Source organism: Gossypium hirsutum, chromosome D02 (assembly GCF_007990345.1).
Source record: "Gossypium hirsutum isolate 1008001.06 chromosome D02, Gossypium_hirsutum_v2.1, whole genome shotgun sequence".
Lineage (NCBI taxonomy): Eukaryota > Viridiplantae > Streptophyta > Magnoliopsida > Malvales > Malvaceae > Gossypium > Gossypium hirsutum.
In genome coordinates this window covers 1,903,969-1,923,756 of record NC_053438.1, presented here as the reverse complement: position 1 = coordinate 1,923,756, position 19,788 = coordinate 1,903,969, and the positions used below count along the sequence as shown (strand labels likewise).

At 31.7% G+C, this 19,788-nt stretch overlaps 2 protein-coding genes and 1 pseudogene across 2 annotated transcripts; 2 read left to right on the top strand and 1 right to left on the bottom strand.

Moving 5' to 3' along the window:
- Window positions 1-57: 57 nt before the first annotated feature.
- LOC107940505 (pentatricopeptide repeat-containing protein At1g06710, mitochondrial-like) lies at window positions 58-2,949 on the bottom strand (annotated as a pseudogene).
- A 6,002-nt stretch (window positions 2,950-8,951) lies between these two features.
- On the top strand, window positions 8,952-13,192 carry LOC107940492 (solute carrier family 35 member F1). Its single transcript, XM_016873921.2, has 11 exons — window positions 8,952-9,422; window positions 10,221-10,315; window positions 10,863-10,920; window positions 11,238-11,432; window positions 11,524-11,600; window positions 11,714-11,796; window positions 12,021-12,072; window positions 12,158-12,226; window positions 12,349-12,435; window positions 12,533-12,594; window positions 12,813-13,192. Exons 1-11 carry the CDS (start codon window positions 9,305-9,307, stop codon window positions 13,039-13,041), a joined length of 1,125 nt encoding a protein of 374 aa, XP_016729410.1. The 5' UTR covers window positions 8,952-9,304; the 3' UTR covers window positions 13,042-13,192.
- Window positions 13,193-16,930: 3,738 nt separating this feature from the next.
- Window positions 16,931-18,597, top strand: LOC107940500 (uncharacterized). The gene is made up of 2 exons (XM_016873934.1): window positions 16,931-17,098; window positions 17,302-18,597. Exons 1-2 carry the CDS (start codon window positions 16,931-16,933, stop codon window positions 18,595-18,597), a joined length of 1,464 nt encoding a protein of 487 aa, XP_016729423.1.
- Window positions 18,598-19,788: the final 1,191 nt, after the last annotated feature.

Genomic DNA, 19,788 nt, shown 5'->3' with positions numbered 1-19,788 from the left:
TGTTTAGTGTTCTTGCCATCATCCCTCATGGTTCAACTTTGAAGCGCTTCGGTTCAGCAAGTTGGGTGAGTAAGACCTGTTTCTTCCGGCTGAGTTGTTTTGCGGTGTAGGGTTCGGAGCAATAATGCCGACCAAGCCATAATGACATGAAGAAAGCAAAAAGTTAGGCAATATAACCGGACAAAATAAACTAAACAAATGATTGAGAATTGCAACTAAGCTTTAGAGGTACCACCTTGTACCACATGCAGTGAGTAATGATGCAACATGAAGAGTAAACAAATGATTGGTACTCGGTTGAGCTGGCATGGCTTGCTTCCAATTCTAAGCGATTTCAAATGATCACCCAGCTCTCTGTGAGACTGTTATCTTGGTTTATTAAGCATTGTTGGCCTTGTCTTCTGCTTTCTTATACATGCAAAATAAATCCTCGACCAATAAAGTCAACCTCTGAGTATAACTTTCCACGACTGCTCAGTGATCAATCAGTAAACTGGAAAACCAAATGTTCAACAAAGCCTAAGCCGCATCAGGCGTCTTTTTTTTTTCTCAAAGCCATTGAATATCCTGCATAAGTGAAGATTTTTAAACCATAAGGAAACACAAAACAACTGCAGAACAGCAATAACTATACATGTCTAAATTCTTGAGTACGGTACAATTTTCAAGGAAATGTCCTAGTTGCCACTATGACATTTTTAAAATAAAAGAACATGGAGTTATAGAGACAAACCATTTGACAGAAGCTATCTGAAAGTTGAAGTGCCTCTTCCCACTTGTTCACTGTGATGAGCCCCTTAATAAGGTGGATAAAAGTGCTTATCTCAGGAACTCCGCCCATCCTTGTCATGTCAGAATACAATTCAAAAGCCTCATTAACCTTGCCAGCCAATGAAAGGCTCTCAATAAGAGCATTACACGTACTATAGTATGCTGTAGAAACTCGTGAAAATAATGCTAGCTAATGATGAAGCTGTAAAGCCGCCTCTAGTCTCCCAGCCTTTGTAAAACTATTACTAAGCATTCTATAAAGAGGAATAACTGGCAGAGATTCACTTTTGCGAACCTCATCTAAGAGCCCAAGAGACATTATGAAGTCTTTGTTGAAACCTTCTACGATCTTACGGTAGCCTGAGATATGCCTCTGCCAGTGTGTCTGTGTCATCTCTTCCAAAAGTTCATGAGCCTTATCCAACTGGCCAACATTACAACAGTGGTTTATCAAAACCTTGTATGTCACAAAATCTGGAGCACAACCCTTGGAATCCATTTGTTCTAAAAGCTTGAGGCCTTTATCTATTTTACCTGCTTTGCCGAAGCCATCTATCATTGCAGTGTAAGTCACCACATTAGGATAGCAGCCCTTTTCTTCCATCATCAACATAAGCTTATAGGCCTCATCTGTTTTACCAGACTCATCAATCATTTCGGTGTAAATAATAACATCAGGAGTGCAAGAATTTTCGAGCATCTTGGATAGGACTTTTAAAGCAAGATCCATTCGTTTATCTTTAAACAACCTGTTCATTAATGAACTGTATATAAAAGTATTTGGATCATAACCATGCTCCAACATCTCGGAAAACACCTCTTGTGCTTCGTCTAGCTTCCCAACCTTGCAAAATCCATCAATAAGAGCACCGAACACAACACGGTTAGGCTTACAACCAGATGCTGACATGGCTTCCAATAATTCATGGGCCTCTTTGACTTTGTAAGCCTTGCATAAACCATCCACTAAAGCTCCATATGTATAAACATTTGGCGTTTTGGCCTCATTGTCAACCTCTTTAAAATATAAATCTACATCCAGGATTTCTGCATTAGTTTGCATTCTAGCAAAAATCTGACAAGCTTTCTCAATCTGCCCAGCTTTACAATGACCATCAATCAAAGCTGTATATGTAACAACATTTGGAATGCAACCTTTAGACAACATCATCTCGAAGAGTTCATCAGCCTTGGACACCTTCCTTGCTTTAAGATAAGCATGTATTAGATCAGTGTACGTCACCACATTAGGGGCACAACCACCCTTTACCATCTCATCAAACCAGTTACGAGCCTGCTCTATAAGAGCAACCTTACAAAAGCTATCAATTAAAATCGTGTATGTACGCACATCAGGTACGACACCATTCTTTTTCATTTCTTCAAACAAAAGAAAAGCGTTTTCTACTTTAGAGGCATTACACAGATGAGCAATCACTTTGGAGTATGTACTAGTATCAGGAATAAAGCCTTTACGCATCATTTCATGGATAATTTTACATGCTTTCTCAAATTTCCCGACACTACATAGACACCTGGCAAAATTGCTGACATTAATCTTATTTAGTACAACTCCATCAGTAAGCATTTTGCTATAAGCGTTCTCAGCTAATTCTAGCACATCCGAACTAGGTAACTCCTCATTGCCACAAATGCTACTAATCAATTTGTTGTAAGCCACATGGCCTGGTTGGCATCCACATTTTACCATTTTCTTTAGCAATTTATACGCAAAAGAATAATCTCCTGATCGAGTGAAAACTTACGAGCATTAACTTTTTGTTTTGATGAAGTCCCAGAATCAGAACTTAGAAAAGCAAAATCTTGGGTTGAAAGGGGTTCGACCCGTGGGTTGTTTTGTAATGGGAATGGGTCATCTGGATCGATTAAAACCATCGAGATTGGCAGGGGAAGAGGTGGAAATGAATTGGAAGATTATGCGATTAAGTTGGGGATTTCGAGGGGGAAAATGCAGTGATTTTGAGTAAGATAAAAGAGAGTTAAACAATCTTTTAATATATCATTTGGTACTTGTATTTGATTTCAAAAAGTTTAATTTAATATTTGAACTTTTTTCTCAATTTGGTATATAAATTTGGCTTCAATATTCAATTTGATACCGAGATCAAATGATTTCATGTGGCCAAATTATATTTGTTCATTGGTAGGGGTACCCATCCAAGAACAAATATATTTATTTGTTAAATTATTAATTATGTTAATCCATGTGTACTTCATGCTATATTTTTTGAATTTATATATATTAAATATTTTTATAATTTTTAAATTATTTATTGACGTGACATATAGAACAAATAGTAATATATCAGTATGAAGTACATATAGTCTGCCATACAAGTTAACACGCCAACATCGTTAAAAAACTAATATTTTAGTCAGCATTTTCATTAAAAAAAGTTATTTGACTTTTTTTGAAAAGTAAATAATCAATTTTAGATAAAAAAGGATAATGACTAATTTAATACAAAAATATAAATATTGAAGACTAAATTTATCATTATATATATTTTTTAAATTTTTTTAGGTTTCACGACTCTCATTGCGTCGAAATTATGAGATTTAAATTTCTCACGAATTTCATTCCAATTGAAAATCGATGAAGTACCTTGATGGTGTTGAGGTACATTTTTTTAATCACTTCAATTTATTTTTAATTCATTTAATTTTTATTAAAATTAAAAATTATTCGATATATTATACCAAACATCAGAATAAATGATAACTATTGACTAAATCTTAATTCGGTTGGCCTCGATACAATTGTTAGTGTAAAATGACATAAATTTGAATACGCTGAAACACATTTATCTTCCTATTTAAGAATTGTGGAGAAATTATAGATAATTCTAAACACGGTATAAGAAAATGATAAATAAAATTAAATTTATTTATTAAATCACATTTAAATTTCATTAGAATAAGCAAAAACTTGAAAAAGAAAATTAAAAAAGGAATTATACCATGAGCGGCATAAATTGGAAGGAAGGTATTGCCAAAGTGTTCACTTTTGTTGATCCCTCATTTCTATGTATCACTTTCATGCTTTTGTTGTTCATGACAGCAAATATAAAGTATGAGCATCTTTTTGTTGCGTATGTACCAAAGTGTTAACTTATCTAAACACCACCAACTTTCATTCATTTCCATGAATGTGAGAAATCTGATTCTGCAAACCATAACTCATTTTCCTATTTCTTAACGTTAGATAATTTGCTGAATTTTGTTGGTCTTCTATGCAATAAACTTACAAAAATATCTTACTTGTATTATCGAGATATTCTAACTTGTCCCATTAAAACTTAAATCGTGGAGCTCATATATTTGATTAGCTGCAAACTTGCTATAGTATTCATAGTTTTTTTTTCAATTATTTAATGATATTTTAGCAATTTTTTTATATATTAACACATAATTTTGATAATTTGTTACTTTGAATCTCAAATCCCGAACCTCAAATCTCAAATTCAAATGTCGAACCCAAACTCTGAACATTGAATCTGAACCCTAAACATTGAACCCTGAGTTCAGGGTTTAGTTTTGGATTTGAGGTTCGGGATTTGGGGTTAGATGTTCAAGGTAAAAAAATACTTAAAATTATGTATTAATGGCATGAAAAAAATTGTTGAAATGCCATTAGCTCGGCCCCAAGGTTTGCCCGAAGAGTAGGAGGGTTTGGGTAAAATAATATGCTCGAAAAATGGGCTTGGGCAAAAAAATCAGACTCGTTTAGAAAATGAGACAGGACTCAAGTAAGCCTTTTTTGGCCCGAGCCTGGCCCGAATATGCAAAAAGAAAAACTGTAATTTTTTTTACTATTTTGTTGTTATTTTCTTATTTTTTTTCACTATTTTGCTATCATTTCACTATTATGTTGCTACTATTTTATTGTTATTGTGTAACTCTTATTTTATTGTTAATTTTGTTAATATTTTAGAGGCATTTACTTGTTAACTTGCACCTATTTTAGTGTTATTTAAGTATACATATTTTTTAAAATTTATTTTCATTCTGTTGGGAAATATTTATTTTAATACTTTTAGTATTTTTGATGTATCATATTTAAAAAAAAAATTAATACAGGCGGGCCGGACTTGAGTAAAATTTTATGCTCATTTTTCAAGCTAGGTCCAAGCCTAACAAACAGGTCTAAAATTTTGGTTGGACCCGACTTGTGAACACCTCTAAATACTATTAAATAATTAAAAATAAACCATAAATGATGCGGTGAAACGAGTCCATAAAATAATTTTTCTTTTTTTAATATGGGATTGAAGTTAGAGAACCTTGTAATTAGATACGTATTAATTTATCATACATTGTAATTATAATTTCCTCAAAATGACAATAAATGGAGATGATGGATGAAGATTGAATCATCCAGCTTTGCCTCATGTGTTGCGTCTACATTAATAGATGTCCATTCTATTCATGACCATTTCTTGCCGCTCCATCTTATTTATTTTACTAATCAAATTTTAATTTTATATTATGAAATAAGTATATTATTATATATTTATATATTTTTTATTTTATTGCGTTCGAGTCGTGTTATTCACGTTGCTGTTAGGGCTTTACCTTTCTCTTATAATTCACCAAAAAAAGATTTTGAAAAAAAGATGAAGAAATAAGCAATTCACCATCCATAGTGAATAAATACAAAATCTATGAAAATCTATGAAGCAACTCGGATTTTGCCATTCCTATTTTGTTTGTGTGAGTTTGTTTTGATCATATTCAACTTTTTTTTTTTACAGATTTCAATATTGCAAATTTAGATATTCTAATTATTATTTGCAATATATTCAAAACAGATACAGATATTAACCTTTAGATATCCATTATTTAAATTCGTTTTATATTTGCAAATAACAAATATAGATTCAGGTAACTGTTATCATAATCTACTTTACTTTTGTAGATAACATATACGATTTTAAACACCAACTTTTTATACTTACTAAATTCGAATATTTATGGGATTCGAATATTTAACGACTATTTAATTAATTTGAATAGTAATACTCGAATTTAACATAAATAATAAATAAATTTAAAATTCTATAAAAAATACAAATATACAATCCACTAACACCAACTAAACATGAGGTGTAAAGGAAATTTAATGAAAGCTTCAAAATAGGAAAATTCCACTAACAACTGAGAAAGTCATTTCATTTGGACGTCTTTTGCCTTTCCAGAGAGTCAAAATAAGCATCAGAAATCTATGGAAATTATTTATTAATTAAGTAAAAAAGAAAGGAAAAGAACAAAAAAGGGTCCTCAGAAAGTTCAAAAGGGAACCCACATTCCATGGCCAGCATAAGCCAGGAAAAGTAGAATTGACTCTTGTTTATTATATAAATTTTGGTTAATTTTCGATATTAGGACATCTGTTATGCTCAAATTCAAAATTTAGTTCTTGTATCGTAATTTGTCATAATTTGAATCTCTTATTTTTGTAACGTTATTAGTTAATTCAAATAGTTAACAGTTAAAATGTTGATTCTTAAAAACAATCTTTCCGTTACAAAATAATCCATGTTAGCATGACGGGTTATAACTTTGGGATGTTTTTAAGCGAAAATTTATTTTAATATTTTAATTGAAATAATTAATATTATTAACTATTTGAATTAGTGATAATATTATAAAGGGATAGAGAACATTTAGTCCCTAACTTGATAACTTTTATCCGTATGATATCTGAAATTTTTTTGTTTATGTTAATCTCGAAACTTGATAATTTTTTTTCTATTTTGATTCTTGAACTTTTATTCAATTAAAGTGTGATCATGTGACACTATGAGACTATGTCACGCTATCACCTAAATTTTTTTTTAAAATTTATATAAAATTTTAAAAATACAAAGAATAATTATAAAATTATAAAATCTTTAAATTTTTTTTAAATAATTAATTATGTGGCACAATTCAGAGTGTCATATCATCATACCTTAATGCAATAGAAGCACATGGATCAGATTAGGAAAAAAAAAGTGTCGAATTTCGAGACTAATGTGGACCCAAAAAAATTCAGGGATCAAATGAGAAATTTTACCAAATTTTGCAATTAAACCTTATTTTATCCCTATTATAAAAATAGAAACATCAAATTATGTCAAATTGAACTATGAGAATAATAGAAAATCAAAACCATATTAAATAGTTGATTGAATTTTTAACTCAGTTGGTATTGACATTGTTACCAGTTTTAGAGGATGTAAATTCGAGTGCACTTGAACATGGTTTTATCATTTATTTAAAGATCAGGAAAAGTTTTTAAATTTAATTATTATTCATGTAATTAAGCTATAACATTATTCTTATTAATCAATATTTGTCTTGAATTGCCGATTGAGTTTTAATTCGGTTGACATTAATATTATTGTCAACGTAAAAAGACGAGAATTCGAACGTGCTAAAGTGTCTTTATCGAATTATGGGTTTTTACAATTAAGTTAGATTCTAATCGAGATTTGATGTTACTTAAATAATTCTGACTTTCTTTGAAAAAAATATATAAAAAAAGAAAAAGAATGTGATGTGAAGCTGAACAATACAATCAACAACCAACTCAGCCGAAAAAAGAGACATTCTGTCGCTTTATTTGTGGAACTTTTAGTAAGTTTTACTTTTTATTCCCTATTTTAATATGCCCACTTCAAATGGAGGGAAAAAGAATAATTAGTTCCAATAATAATAATAATAATAATAATTTAGGGCAAATTCTATGGAAAGCAAATATTCACATTTTTAAATAAGTTTTATACTTGGGTTGTCTAAGGGTCGGATAGTCTATCCAACTTGATAGTCTTGGCTCAATTTGGACAAGAATTTTGTATCTTCGAGTTAGTTTAACTTGGCTCAAATTTAATTTAAATAATAAAGTTTTTTAAAATTTAAATTTAATTATAAAATATATGAAAAATCAACTAAAATAGAATTTAAATATTTTATTATTTTTTGAATAGAAAAATGAGTTTTTTGGACAGGTTGAATTGGCACGAAAATGGGCCTTGGCTTCACCAATTGACAAATCTAATGGTTATGCATCATGCATGATCCGTCTCTTTAGGCCTTTGACCAATGCTTTTCACTCAATTGAACCTATTGCTTCAAGCATGTGAGTTTTCCACAAAGTTAAGAGACAAAACTTTGATTAGAGACAATACTGACTTATCGAGGGGTCCATCAACTTCAAGTGGATGACATTTCGAAAACTTCACCTCGAAGAGTCGACCTTAAGGGTGGCACCAAGGGGATTGGTAAGGGCCTTGGTCCCCTTGGTTTAGTATAATTACCTCTTTAGGCCTTTAAATTATCACTTAATTAGTGTTAAAATTATATATCAATTAAAATTTAAGTTTAACTCTATATATAACATCTATTAGTAGCAACAATATCTCAAAAAGAAATATTTTTCCTATAATATCTACTCTTTTGATACAATGTCTAAAACTATTCATAGCTCCTTTTTAACCCTTAAATAAGAGGATAATGCACTTTAACGCTTTCAAACCCACGTCCTCCTGCACTGGCAACAATGCCAATGCCAGTAGAGGTAAGACTCAATTGACTCGAAAAGAAATATTTGAATGACAATAAAATAAATATGTAAGATCATTTTAATTAATTTTTTATAAGTTGTTTATTTTATGAAAAGTAAGTAGTTTATTATTATCATTATTATATATAAAGTTGTAAACAAATAAGAGATTTTTAAAAAGTAACAAAAGTTTAATATATAATATTTTAATAATTATTTTTAATCATTATTATTAATTTTTTATAAATTTGATTAAATATATTTTTAATTTAATTTAATAATAAAATTTTAAATTTTTATATTAGTTTCAACTTTTTTATTTATAAAATATTATTAATTTTAAAAATACTGAAATTAAATATATTAAACACATCATAACGCAAGTGCTATTAAAAACTAATATTATTAAATGTTTTTTATTTCATGATTATTAAAATGGGTATAAAAAATACTATATAGTAATTAATTTTGGACCCACATACTAAATTTATTTTATTAATAGAAAAACAAAAGAAAATGGCCAAATTCAATGGGTCAAAATTTTCAACTTATTTTTTTTAATCTTTTTGCTTTTAAATAGTAATAATTTTAACGGCGGGAGGAGATAGTTTTCTTGAAGAATTTGGGAACACAATAGAGCCATTTATTTACTGCTAATTTTTTTTTCTATATTTTTCACATTAAATATGGGAAAAATAGTTTCTGCGTTTCACTTTCAAAGCCTATCACTCTGAGTCATTTCACTACCTAAATTGACAAAAACCATTGGTGGGTATCTGTTAATTTGGACTCTTTGGGTGCTTTTTGGAAGCTTTTAATGGAGTTTCTGCAACTGGGTTTTTTAGTATTTTAGTGTTTCTTCACTGGGTTTTTAGCAGCAACCTTTTCTTTTTCCAATATTTTGGCGATCACTTTGTTTTTTTTCTTTTTTTGTTTGGTATTGAGGATTGTTAGAGAGGAAAAAAAATGGTGAATTTTAAGCAGTTTTGGACGAAGAAGACGTTGGTTGGACTTGGATTGGGTCAATTTTTGTCTCTTCTTATTACTTCTACTGGCTTCTCTTCCTCTGAACTAGCTAAAAGAGGTTTATTTTTTAATTTTGGCTTTTTAATTTTGGCTTTTTCTTTATGTTTTGTCAATGGTGGTGATATGGAAATCTACACTTTAATGAAAATTTGGTAAATATTGAAAAATAAGTATAATTCAATTAGTTTCATTTTATTTCTAGCTTTAATTCTTTACTTAATTTGATTGATTTCTGAGTTTAGAACTTGTAGATGTGTTTCTTGTGCTGGTAGATTGCAAAGAATGGAGCAAATTTTTCTCTGATATATATAAGCCTTGTAGATTATTTTTTAAATTGTTGCTTCTGGTTCAAGATATTAGGTCAACTATGACTGAATATGTGGTATGATCAACTATATTTCTTGTTCTGCTGCAGTATTGGTTCTGATTTTTGTCCTTGTTTAGATTATGTGCTTTGACAGCCTATATAATGGGACTTGGGTGCGAGTGTCGGATAAAAGTATGTCTAAGATGGATTTATTCTATGCTTTTTAAGTTTCCTATGTGTTTGGAGCAAGTCATATATCTCAATAGGCATAGGAAACAAGTGTCATACATAAATACTAGGACAAAAATGACCGGTTCTTCCTTGGCAAGGAAGGAGTGGTCTTTTGTCTATTTGCACTTGGGCCACTGCTTGTTCTATGTTGTAGTAGATTATCAAAGCTCAAACTATAAATCACAAAATGAAGTGAATATGCACATGGCTTTTGAATTATGTAGCATTATTTGGTTATTTATATGAAGATAATTTTCTATTAATTAAGTGATCTCTCACCATAGTTCATTTATTCCCCTGTTTTATTGTGTATGTCAGGAATCAATGCGCCGACGTCCCAGTCTTTTCTAAATTATGTACTGTTGTCTGTTGTCTATGGAAGTGTTATGCTTTATAGAAGGCAAGCGCTTAAGGTATTTCTTTGCTATCTCTTCTTCTCATATCCATTTTGTGTGGTTTTGATATTCATTTGATTGCTCGCCTCATTGTAGGGTTAATTGTTTTAGTACTAGGGATTATATGTGATGAATGTCCGAGGCAGTTGTGCACCAAAGCAATGCTTTGTAGACATAAATAGCATGCAATATGAAACTCCTGTAAATCAGTACATGTAAACAAAATGCTACTCAGAAATGCAAAGAGGGCAGCTAATAAGGTAGAAGTTAAAGGGTTTCGAGATATCCGATGGATTGAGCTGTATACCTCGGCAAGTGGCTGCTAGATGAATAATCTGGTTTCAGTTACTTATGTCCTATATAGATGAATATAACTGTTATAGGCTTATAATTTCATTATTTTGCTGCCCTTCTCTGTTTCTTGGAGCAGAAAAAGAAAAAAAAAAGGTTCGAATGGGCTTGAGGAAGGTCTTGTTTTTATTGATGCTCCAAATCATGGATCTCTTTTCCCTCTCCTTCAAATTTGATGCCTTAAATTTGGTTGCTTTGTTTGGAACTTTTGTAGGCAAAATGGTATTATTATGTAATTCTCGGATTGGTAGATGTAGAAGCCAATTATCTTGGTAAGTGCATCATGTTCTTCCTATGAACTCGGCTAATTTGATGTAATTCCCTCCCCATATTATATATATATGTATTAAATTAAGCTGGAGTTAACTTTAGATTTGAAATAGCTTTCCTTCGTTTATTATATCAGTAAAGCAGCGTATAGGGCATCTGCCTCTTTGGAATGGTGCCTATTACCCTATAGCCTTTTGTGTTGCCTTTTCCTTCAAGGAAAATTTTCTGTTTAGGTGTTTTCGTGCACATTTCAGAAGAATAGTTGTCTTAAAATGAGTTGATCTTTACTCTAGTTAATTGGCTGTCACTTCATGTGCAGTGGTGAAGGCGTATCAGTACACGTCTATAACAAGTGTCATGCTGCTAGATTGCTGGTCTATCCCTTCTGTCATGCTTCTTACCTATATATTCTTGAAAACAAATTATCGATACAGAAAGATAGCTGGTGTGATTGTATGTGTTGCCGGTCTTGTCATGGTTGTGTTTTCAGATGTTCATGCAGGGGATCGATCAGGTAAAGCTTTGGCATTCTATTTTATTTTAAGGCATTAAAATGGGATACATGGTGCGTATTATGATATGACAACTGCTATCGTGGGTTTTAGGAGGCAGCAACCCTCGTAAAGGAGATTTACTTGTAATTGCTGGCGCAACACTCTATGCCATTAGCAATGTCAGCGAGGTAATTTACCTGGATTTGCAAATTAAACCTTAAATATTTGTTCACTTGATTGTTATCGTAAATGCAACACCTGATGAACACCACCAACCTCATCTGATGATTTTCTTTTGCAGGAATTTCTAGTTAAGAATGCCGATAGAGTTGAACTCATGTCGTTTTTGGGTCTCTTCGGTGCCATTATCAGTGCAATCCAAATGTATCCTTGGTTTCCAATTTTGATCACATTTAATTCAATGACTCCTGACCATTTATGGTTTTATGAAGTTGTCTATTTACTGTTTTCAAATTGATTATTTCTCAATAAAATGCATACTCATCTGCAGAATGATAAACTATCCTGTGCAATCCCAAAGATAGCGGTTACATGTTTCGTTGCTTTAATTTTTATTTTCAATCTGTTACCCTTAATGGTGTCAATAGAAGCATAGTTGAACGCAATGAACTCAAATCTATTCATTGGACAGCCGGTGCTGTAAGTTTCTTCAGAGCTATGGTATTGATATAAGCTTGAGAGTTTATTTTATTAATGTATGTTAACCATTCTTTTTTCTTTTCAGGCATTTCCATTTTTTGGATTTTCATTGGCTATGTTTCTATTCTACTCGTTTGTCCCAGTCTTACTTAAGGTACGAACTTGCATTAAAATCCTCTGAACATCTTTAAATTTTGATTTTGGAGCTTTGAAAGTTGGATTGCATTAATATCCTATGAATATCTTTAATCTAATTTTGGTTTCTTTCCTTTGTAGATGAGTGGTTCCACAATGCTCAACCTCTCGTTGCTTACCTCGGACATGTGGGCTGTTGTAATCCGAATTTTTGCTTATCATGAAAAGGTTGGAATTTTCAACCATATTTTTATTTTTAAAAATGAGATCGAGTTCAAATCTAAGTTTGATGTTCGGTTTTCTGATACAAGTTAATCCTGTACAGGTTGATTGGATGTACTTTTTGGCCTTTGTTGCAGTAGCTGTTGGACTTATCATTTATTCCGGGTAAGCAATTTGCAGTCCCAACTCTTTCTTTTCCAACTTTTTGCCAATGCTAGTTTAGCTCTATAAAGCTTTTGGAGGGGAATTCAGATATGTTTTTGCTTACATACATCTAAATCATCGATCTCTCCATGTCTGTTTCTTTGTATGTGGTTAAAAATTCATCTATGAATTATGACAAAATTGATGCATATTTATATTTTCGATCACTCTTGCACTAGAGGTGACACGGATGACGATCAAAGCCGAGCTGATGTTGCCGATCAAGGTACTGAAAGAAGCAAGCATTTTGATGAGGAAGCTGGTTTTGACAACCTCAATCGAGGAAATACCGTTGGAAGCTCGAAAATGGGGGATACTAGCAGGCATGATTGTATGACTAGCTCCGGTGGAAGGGAAACTATCGAGAACATGAGCATTGGAAAAGATATGCAAGGCAAGAAATCATGATGTATTTATTACTTTAGATAAAAGAAACTATCTTCTATAGGACTTGTAAAAAGGATTATGAAGATGATAAAGAAACATCAATTTTGGTTGATTATGTTGCTAAATGGCATTGAAAATAAAGAAAATTATAAATGTGGTGTTGCAATTGTCATTTAATTCCAGTGCTTTCAGTGCAGCTCTTCTCATCCCTCTTTCACTTTGAACCTATGTTACTCGGACATTGATGAATTATTATTGAAGGCACACATTCTGCAACCCCAAACCTTCCCTTCGCTTCGGTTCGTTTTAAGATTCAAAACAGTTGTTTAACAAGTTCAGCAATTGCTGCATATTTGAAAGCTAACTTGTTTCTAGCGCAGCAATAGGCAAATTTGGTTAACAATGATAAGGAATGTGAGTTAGAAAGGTAGGCATGATTTCCTCTCCTACTCATCTTCAATGGCCACTACAAATATACAGAGGAGGTTTTGGGGAGTAAAGCCAATAGACCTTCATTGGAATTATTCTGTGTATTCGTGTTGCATCCATTCATTATTTAAGTTTATAACATTTTATATTTATCAGATCCTATTGTCACGTGATTTTATGTGTTTATTTTTTAATTAATAAAATAATATATTGTTCCAATCTCCTTATTATGCTTTTACTAACTAAATAAAGATTAGCCTAAAATTTTAATATTCTTTGCATATTTTATTTTCTTTCCCTTTGATTTTCGTCATATTAAAAAAGTTTCCATATAATAAACTTTGTTATTTGAATATAGTTATATAAATTTAGTATACATATTGTCTTTTAAAAATAAATTAGAAATTTATGATTATCTATATGACACTTTTTAGGAAAAAGAATTATTATCTGTAATTAATTCAATTATATTCAATGGTTTGACATCTAGTCATCATGGGTTCATATTCTATTTATAGACCGGATCAATTTTTTTCTCTAGGTTTTCATGTTTCTTTTTTTTTTGTCAATAATTTTTCTCTGTTTAAAATATTTTGTACTTAAAAGGTTAAAAGATTATATTAGATGGTAGAAAATATTGTCAATGTTTTTCTAAATTCAATTGGAATCGGTCAGATCATCAGTTCACTAATCCGGTCAGTTCAATTGGTTTGATTAAAGAAAATAAGAATTAATTTTTTTTTAAAAATTTAAAAATCTCGGTTCAATCGATTTTTAGCTTATTCAACGGGTCTAACTGTTGGCTTGATAATACTCTAAAATGACATGCTTTTACGTATTAATCACATATATATTTTGAGTATGATCCTACTAATTTAGGTTGTTTATGGTTTTTTATCTTGTAGGGACTATATTGAAGGTAAAAGGAAATTTGGGGGCAAAAAGCGTGAATTTAAAAATAAAATGGGTCAGCATGCGAAATAGGGAAGAAGTGGTGCCGAAAATACAAAGTGCAAAAGACTTGGGGCAAAAATTTAAAAAAGCGATTTATGAACAAAAGACTTTATTTAAATTCGAATTTTATTTTTATGATTATTGTTAGGATTATGGTGATATTATTTAGATTTAATGATTTATCTTTTAGAGTTTAAATAAGAACAAACTAGGTTTTTTATGTACTATAAATAGGGAATAGAGTGACATAAATATTTAATAAATAGGTTTTCTGCAAAACACTGCCCCTCCCTAAAGCTCTTAGCTTTTTGTTCATTTTATTCTTTTTTCTTGAAAATCATGAGCTACTAAACTCATCTAGCTAAATGTTGTCAATATTCTCCAAAAAAGGTTCATGAGGCTTAAAACCCGCACTTAGCCTTCTCAATGAGTATTCATCTTTTCTCTACATTACAGGATTGACGCTTCCGTCCATGTCCTTCCAAAAGTGATATTTTCAAACGACCACTTTGTATGTTTTGGGAAGATTGCACAGTCAGTTCATTAATTTACTGCGTTAGAGGTTGTCGAGCCCAAGAGAAGAAATGGCGTGGCATTTGCCATTAAGAAATGATAATTTAGTGTAAGACGGTATCACAAAAGTGACGGTTGGCTAGAGTCAGGTTCCTCTAATTCGTAAGGCTAAAATCTAAGTGGAGCTAGTGGTTGTAGGTGTCCTCTTTCACTATAATTGACCCATTCTATCATGAGAAGGATCACTTAAAAGCCTCCGAGATTGGAATCCATCAAATCGAAGAATCCCTTTCCTCAATTTTGTTTCTTTTTACAATTTTAATTTCAATTTATACAATTTCAACTCGTCCATATTTTTAATTTTGTCTTTTTTATTTTTTCAGGTACGCCGTTTTTCTTGGGCACTAGAAATGATTATATGAAACTGTGATTCCATGTCATCCTTATCCCTTTTCAATAGGAGAATGATAAATATTAGATTTTTCTTTCTAATTTTTAGCATTTTTAGTTGGATTTGAATAACATTGAATATTGTTACTAAAATAAACTTTGGAATGCATAAAGGTGACGATTAAATTTATTCAAGTGAAAAAAAATTGAACGAATTTTAAAAAAATAAACCAAAGAAAATAGAAATGAAACACATCCAGCAATATATATATATAAAATACAATTCTTTAATTTGGAAATTTTTTTTAATACTTTCCTGTTTACTAAGTACATCAAAAAGGGAAAACAATCAACATTAAGCAACTATACTATATCAAGTAGCTATTTATACCTTTTTTTCCGGCCTACTCATATAATACCCAATCATATGGTATCTAAGCTAAAAAATTCTATGATGCCGACATGAATTTGGGTCTCTTCTATGCAACTAGTATCTCAATTCCTGACTCACTTTTTATCAAAATCAAAATTAAAAAAAAAGAAAAGAAAATTTCCAATCATTGACTTAAAATCATTATTGGTGAAATCTACTTAGCGAATAAGAGGGTACTTATGACAGAACGGGCCAATATGATATTTCACAATAAAGTGATAGATAGAACAACCATTAAATGGTTTATTAGTAGATCAATAAATCACTTCGGAATGACATATACATCACACCTCCCAGATCAAGTAAAAACTTTGGGTTCCCTGCAAGCCACTGCTACATTCATTTAATTAGGAATTGATGATATTTTAACAATACCTTTCAAGGGATGGTTAGTACAAGAGGCTAAACAATAAGGTTTGATTTTGAAAAAGCACCATCATTTTAAGAATGTACAAGCTATAGAAAAATTAAACCAACTAATTATTAATTCAATTCATCCAATTATCTAATTCGACACATATTCATATTTGTGACATGCAAGTGAATTTTAATGAATTTACTTACATATTTCTAGCACACAAATGATAACAAAACACATTATATATTGATATTTATTATCTAACCCACGAAGCAAAGAATAAAAATAAACATAAATATATGTATAATCTTCCTTTAGTTTTTACCAATTTAAATGAAAATAATATAGTACACCCCTATCGCTCAAGCAAAATATCAAAGCACACTAAAAAGCTTCTTAATAATTTATTTTATTTCATAAATTTAATATCATGATTAAAAGGGCATCAACTTTGTAATGTATAATTATTTTATGAATTTTCTTAATTGGACCAATTGATTTAATTAGTATTTTTTTTATACAAAGAGTTAAATACTTAAAAAATTACATAAAATTCTTTGTTAAGCGATAATTTTAGAATAAAAACTTAGGGTGTAGATTATTAAATTTTAATTATCACTACTTTATTATTAATAAAATACAAATAAAATTAGAAAGTTAAATAAAAATAAATATAAAAACCCACTCATTCAAGCAAAGTATCAATGCAAAGAGTCATGGAAAGAAATATACTTTGAGTCTCTCTCTTCCATATTTCTGCTTTACTTTGATTATTGAGTTTCACTTTTTTTTTCTTCCTACGTTAACGAAAAGAAGCCAAAGAGGAAAGAGAAATGGAGGAGTCAAACAATTATGGGCACCAACATCCCCTGCTTCTTATGTTGAATCAAGAGCAGCTGATCAACTATGGCAGTGGAGTAGCTGACTGCTCGAGGTGTGGGGAGAAGGTGTCTGCTCCATGTTTTTGCTATGTGGAGCATTGTGGGTTTTATCTTCACAAGGTATGTGCCGAGGCACCTTTGGAGCTTAATCATCCTTTTCATCCTCACCATCCTCTTCTTCTTATGCAAAATGCACCTTATTCATCTGCTGGAGACTACATTTGCAATTTTTGTGTTAAAGAGGAAAATAAGTTGTTTATCACTGCTCTTGCGGATTGTACTTTCATATTAAATGTGCTTTGTTTACATTTAATATTGCTGAGAATAATTTGAGAGAGCTTGAGCATGTTGCCTTGCAATATGATGAAGAACTTGAAGATGTTGCTAAGTGCTTTGGGTGTTGTGAACCATTAGCAAAGTATACAAACTTTTCTCCTGACTGTGGATTTAATTTACATGAGAAATGCGCTAAACTTCGTTTCAAACTGAATCATGTGTGCCATCGTAACCATCCTCTTGTTCTACAATTTAATAGCGAAGAACTCTCTTGCAAGGTATGCCAAGAAACTCGACAGATAAATATTGGATTTGTGTATGGTTGTTCGTCTTGTAATTTCTCTATTCACATTGAATGTGTATCACCGTCACCTATTATTGAAGATAAAAGTCACCAACATCCATTCTCTTTGATCTTGAGACAAGCTCCATTCATTTGTGATGCATGTGGCACCGCAGGAAATCATGCTGCTTATGCATGTTGCACATGCAACATTATGGTCCATAGAAAATGCATTTCATTGCCACACATTATCAAAATCAGGTGGCATCACCATCCTGTTTCTCATATATACTTCCTTCACAAAGAACATTTTGAAAGACTGGATTGCATGATATGTCATATTGAGGTCAACGAAGAGTATGGAAGTTACTACTCTGTAGATTGCAATATCATCTTCCATGTGAATTGTGCAACTAGAGATCCATTATTTTTTTATGTTGTTTCACCAGAAAATGAAGATGAGAAGCCTCTTGATATATCTTTGAACTCCATCACTAATGTTCTTGAGAGGAATGATGCAGGGGAAGCCACAATAATAGAACATTTCAAGCATAACCACTACTTAACCTTAAGCGACAAAATCAGAGAGTATGGTAATAAATGTTGTGATGGGTGCATGTTGCTGATCTCAGATTCATTCTACTATTGCTCTGAGTGTGAATTCTTTCTTCATAAAGCTTGCGCTGAATTACCAAAGATGAAAAAGTCTATTTGGACTCATTTCTGCCAATTAGCAACCCTTTTCCTGACTTCAGACAACATTTTCAGATGTGAAATATGTGATTTCCTTTCTAATGGTTTTGCCTACAAATGTAATGAATGTGGAAGGCATACGTGCCTTCGATGTCAAGCTATTCCTCCTGATGCTCTATCATGTCCAGGACATGAACATCCCCTTCTTTACTATTATGATTTTGTTGGGCGGTGTAGTGCTTGTGGTTTGGATGTAAAACGGGCATTTAGCTGCAAGGATTGCAATTATTCTGTAGATCCTTTATGTATGCTACTACCAACTAGAGTCAGTCACAAATGCGATGAGCATCTTCTTGCACTCTGTTAGAATTGTGTGACCCAAATTCTAAAAGATTGCTTGCAAGTCAAGTTAAACAAAAATATATTTTCTTTCTAAAAGATTTAGTATTTATTAGTATAATATATTTAGCATTTATTAGTATAGTTTATTTGACTTACTAATTTAGCCTATAAATAGGCTCTTTTACAATCTTAGAATTAAGACACACCCATTAGATTAGAACTCATAACACATTCAAAGAATTTTGTGTTTACGTTTTCGGGTTCTTTATTTTTCGGGTTTTCGGGTTTAGTTTTTATCTCCATCTTTTGTGCTCTTCATTCTTTTGCCATTATAGTAAAATTATCTTTGCCCGTGGTTTTTTATCCTCTTTAGAGGGGTTTTTCCACGTTAAATTTGTGTTCATCTTCTCAATTTCTTCTGCTATTTTTACTTGTTTGTTGCGTAATCGGGACGATCCTAACAAGTGGTATCAGAGCTAGTTTAACTTTCATAGATCAGCCCGTTCAGAGTTGGTAGCAACGAGGTTTGAAATTGAGAAGTTCAATGGTGAGACAAATTTCAATCTGTGGCAAGTTCGGATGATGGCAATTCTAGTCCAAAATGGCTTGAAAAAGGTTGTTACAGGGAAAAAGCCTGAGAATCTAAATCAAACAGAATGGGAAGAGCTTGATGAAAAGGCCTTGTCTGCAATCCAGTTGTGCCTCGCGAATACAGTATTGCAGGAGTTATTGATGGAGAAGACCTCATTCGCCTTGTGGAAAAGGTTAGAAACTCTTTATGCGACTAAGTCTCTGGCTAACCGTTTAGTGTTGAACCAACGTCTATTTACGTTTCGCATGAACGAATGTGAGCTTCTTAGAGATCACATCAGTCAATTTGTTACTCTTTTAAATGATTTAAAGAATGTTGAGGTTCATATTGACGATGAAGATCAAGCTATGCTGTTATTGTGCTCTTTACCCTCTTCATACAAGTTTTTCAGGGAGACCCTGATTTATGGCAGAGACAAACTCTCGTTCGAAGATGTGAAGGGTCATTTGTTGAGTAGAGACAAACTCGACAATGAGTTTGGTTTGAATAGCAAAGCAGATAGGCAAGCTTCCATTTTGGTAGCATCAAAGAAGCGAGACAAAAGGTGTCACTATTGCAAAAAGTTAGGTCACGTCAAAGCAGATTGTTATAAACTGCGAAATAAAAGAGTTGCTGAGAGTAACG

Excerpts from the sequence above, each read along its gene's own strand:
- LOC107940492 (XM_016873921.2), top strand. The coding sequence starts at position 9,305 with ATGGTGAATTTTAAGCAGTTTTGGACGAAGAAGACGTTGGTTGGACTT. Across the intron at positions 12,436-12,532 it reads TTTTTGCTTATCATGAAAAG|GTTGATTGGATGTACTTTTT; the intron begins GTTGGAATTTTC and ends AATCCTGTACAG. Across the intron at positions 12,595-12,812 it reads GGACTTATCATTTATTCCGG|AGGTGACACGGATGACGATC; the intron begins GTAAGCAATTTG and ends CTCTTGCACTAG.
- LOC107940500 (XM_016873934.1), top strand. The coding sequence starts at position 16,931 with ATGGAGGAGTCAAACAATTATGGGCACCAACATCCCCTGCTTCTTATG. Across the intron at positions 17,099-17,301 it reads GTGGGTTTTATCTTCACAAG|AATAATTTGAGAGAGCTTGA; the intron begins GTATGTGCCGAG and ends AATATTGCTGAG.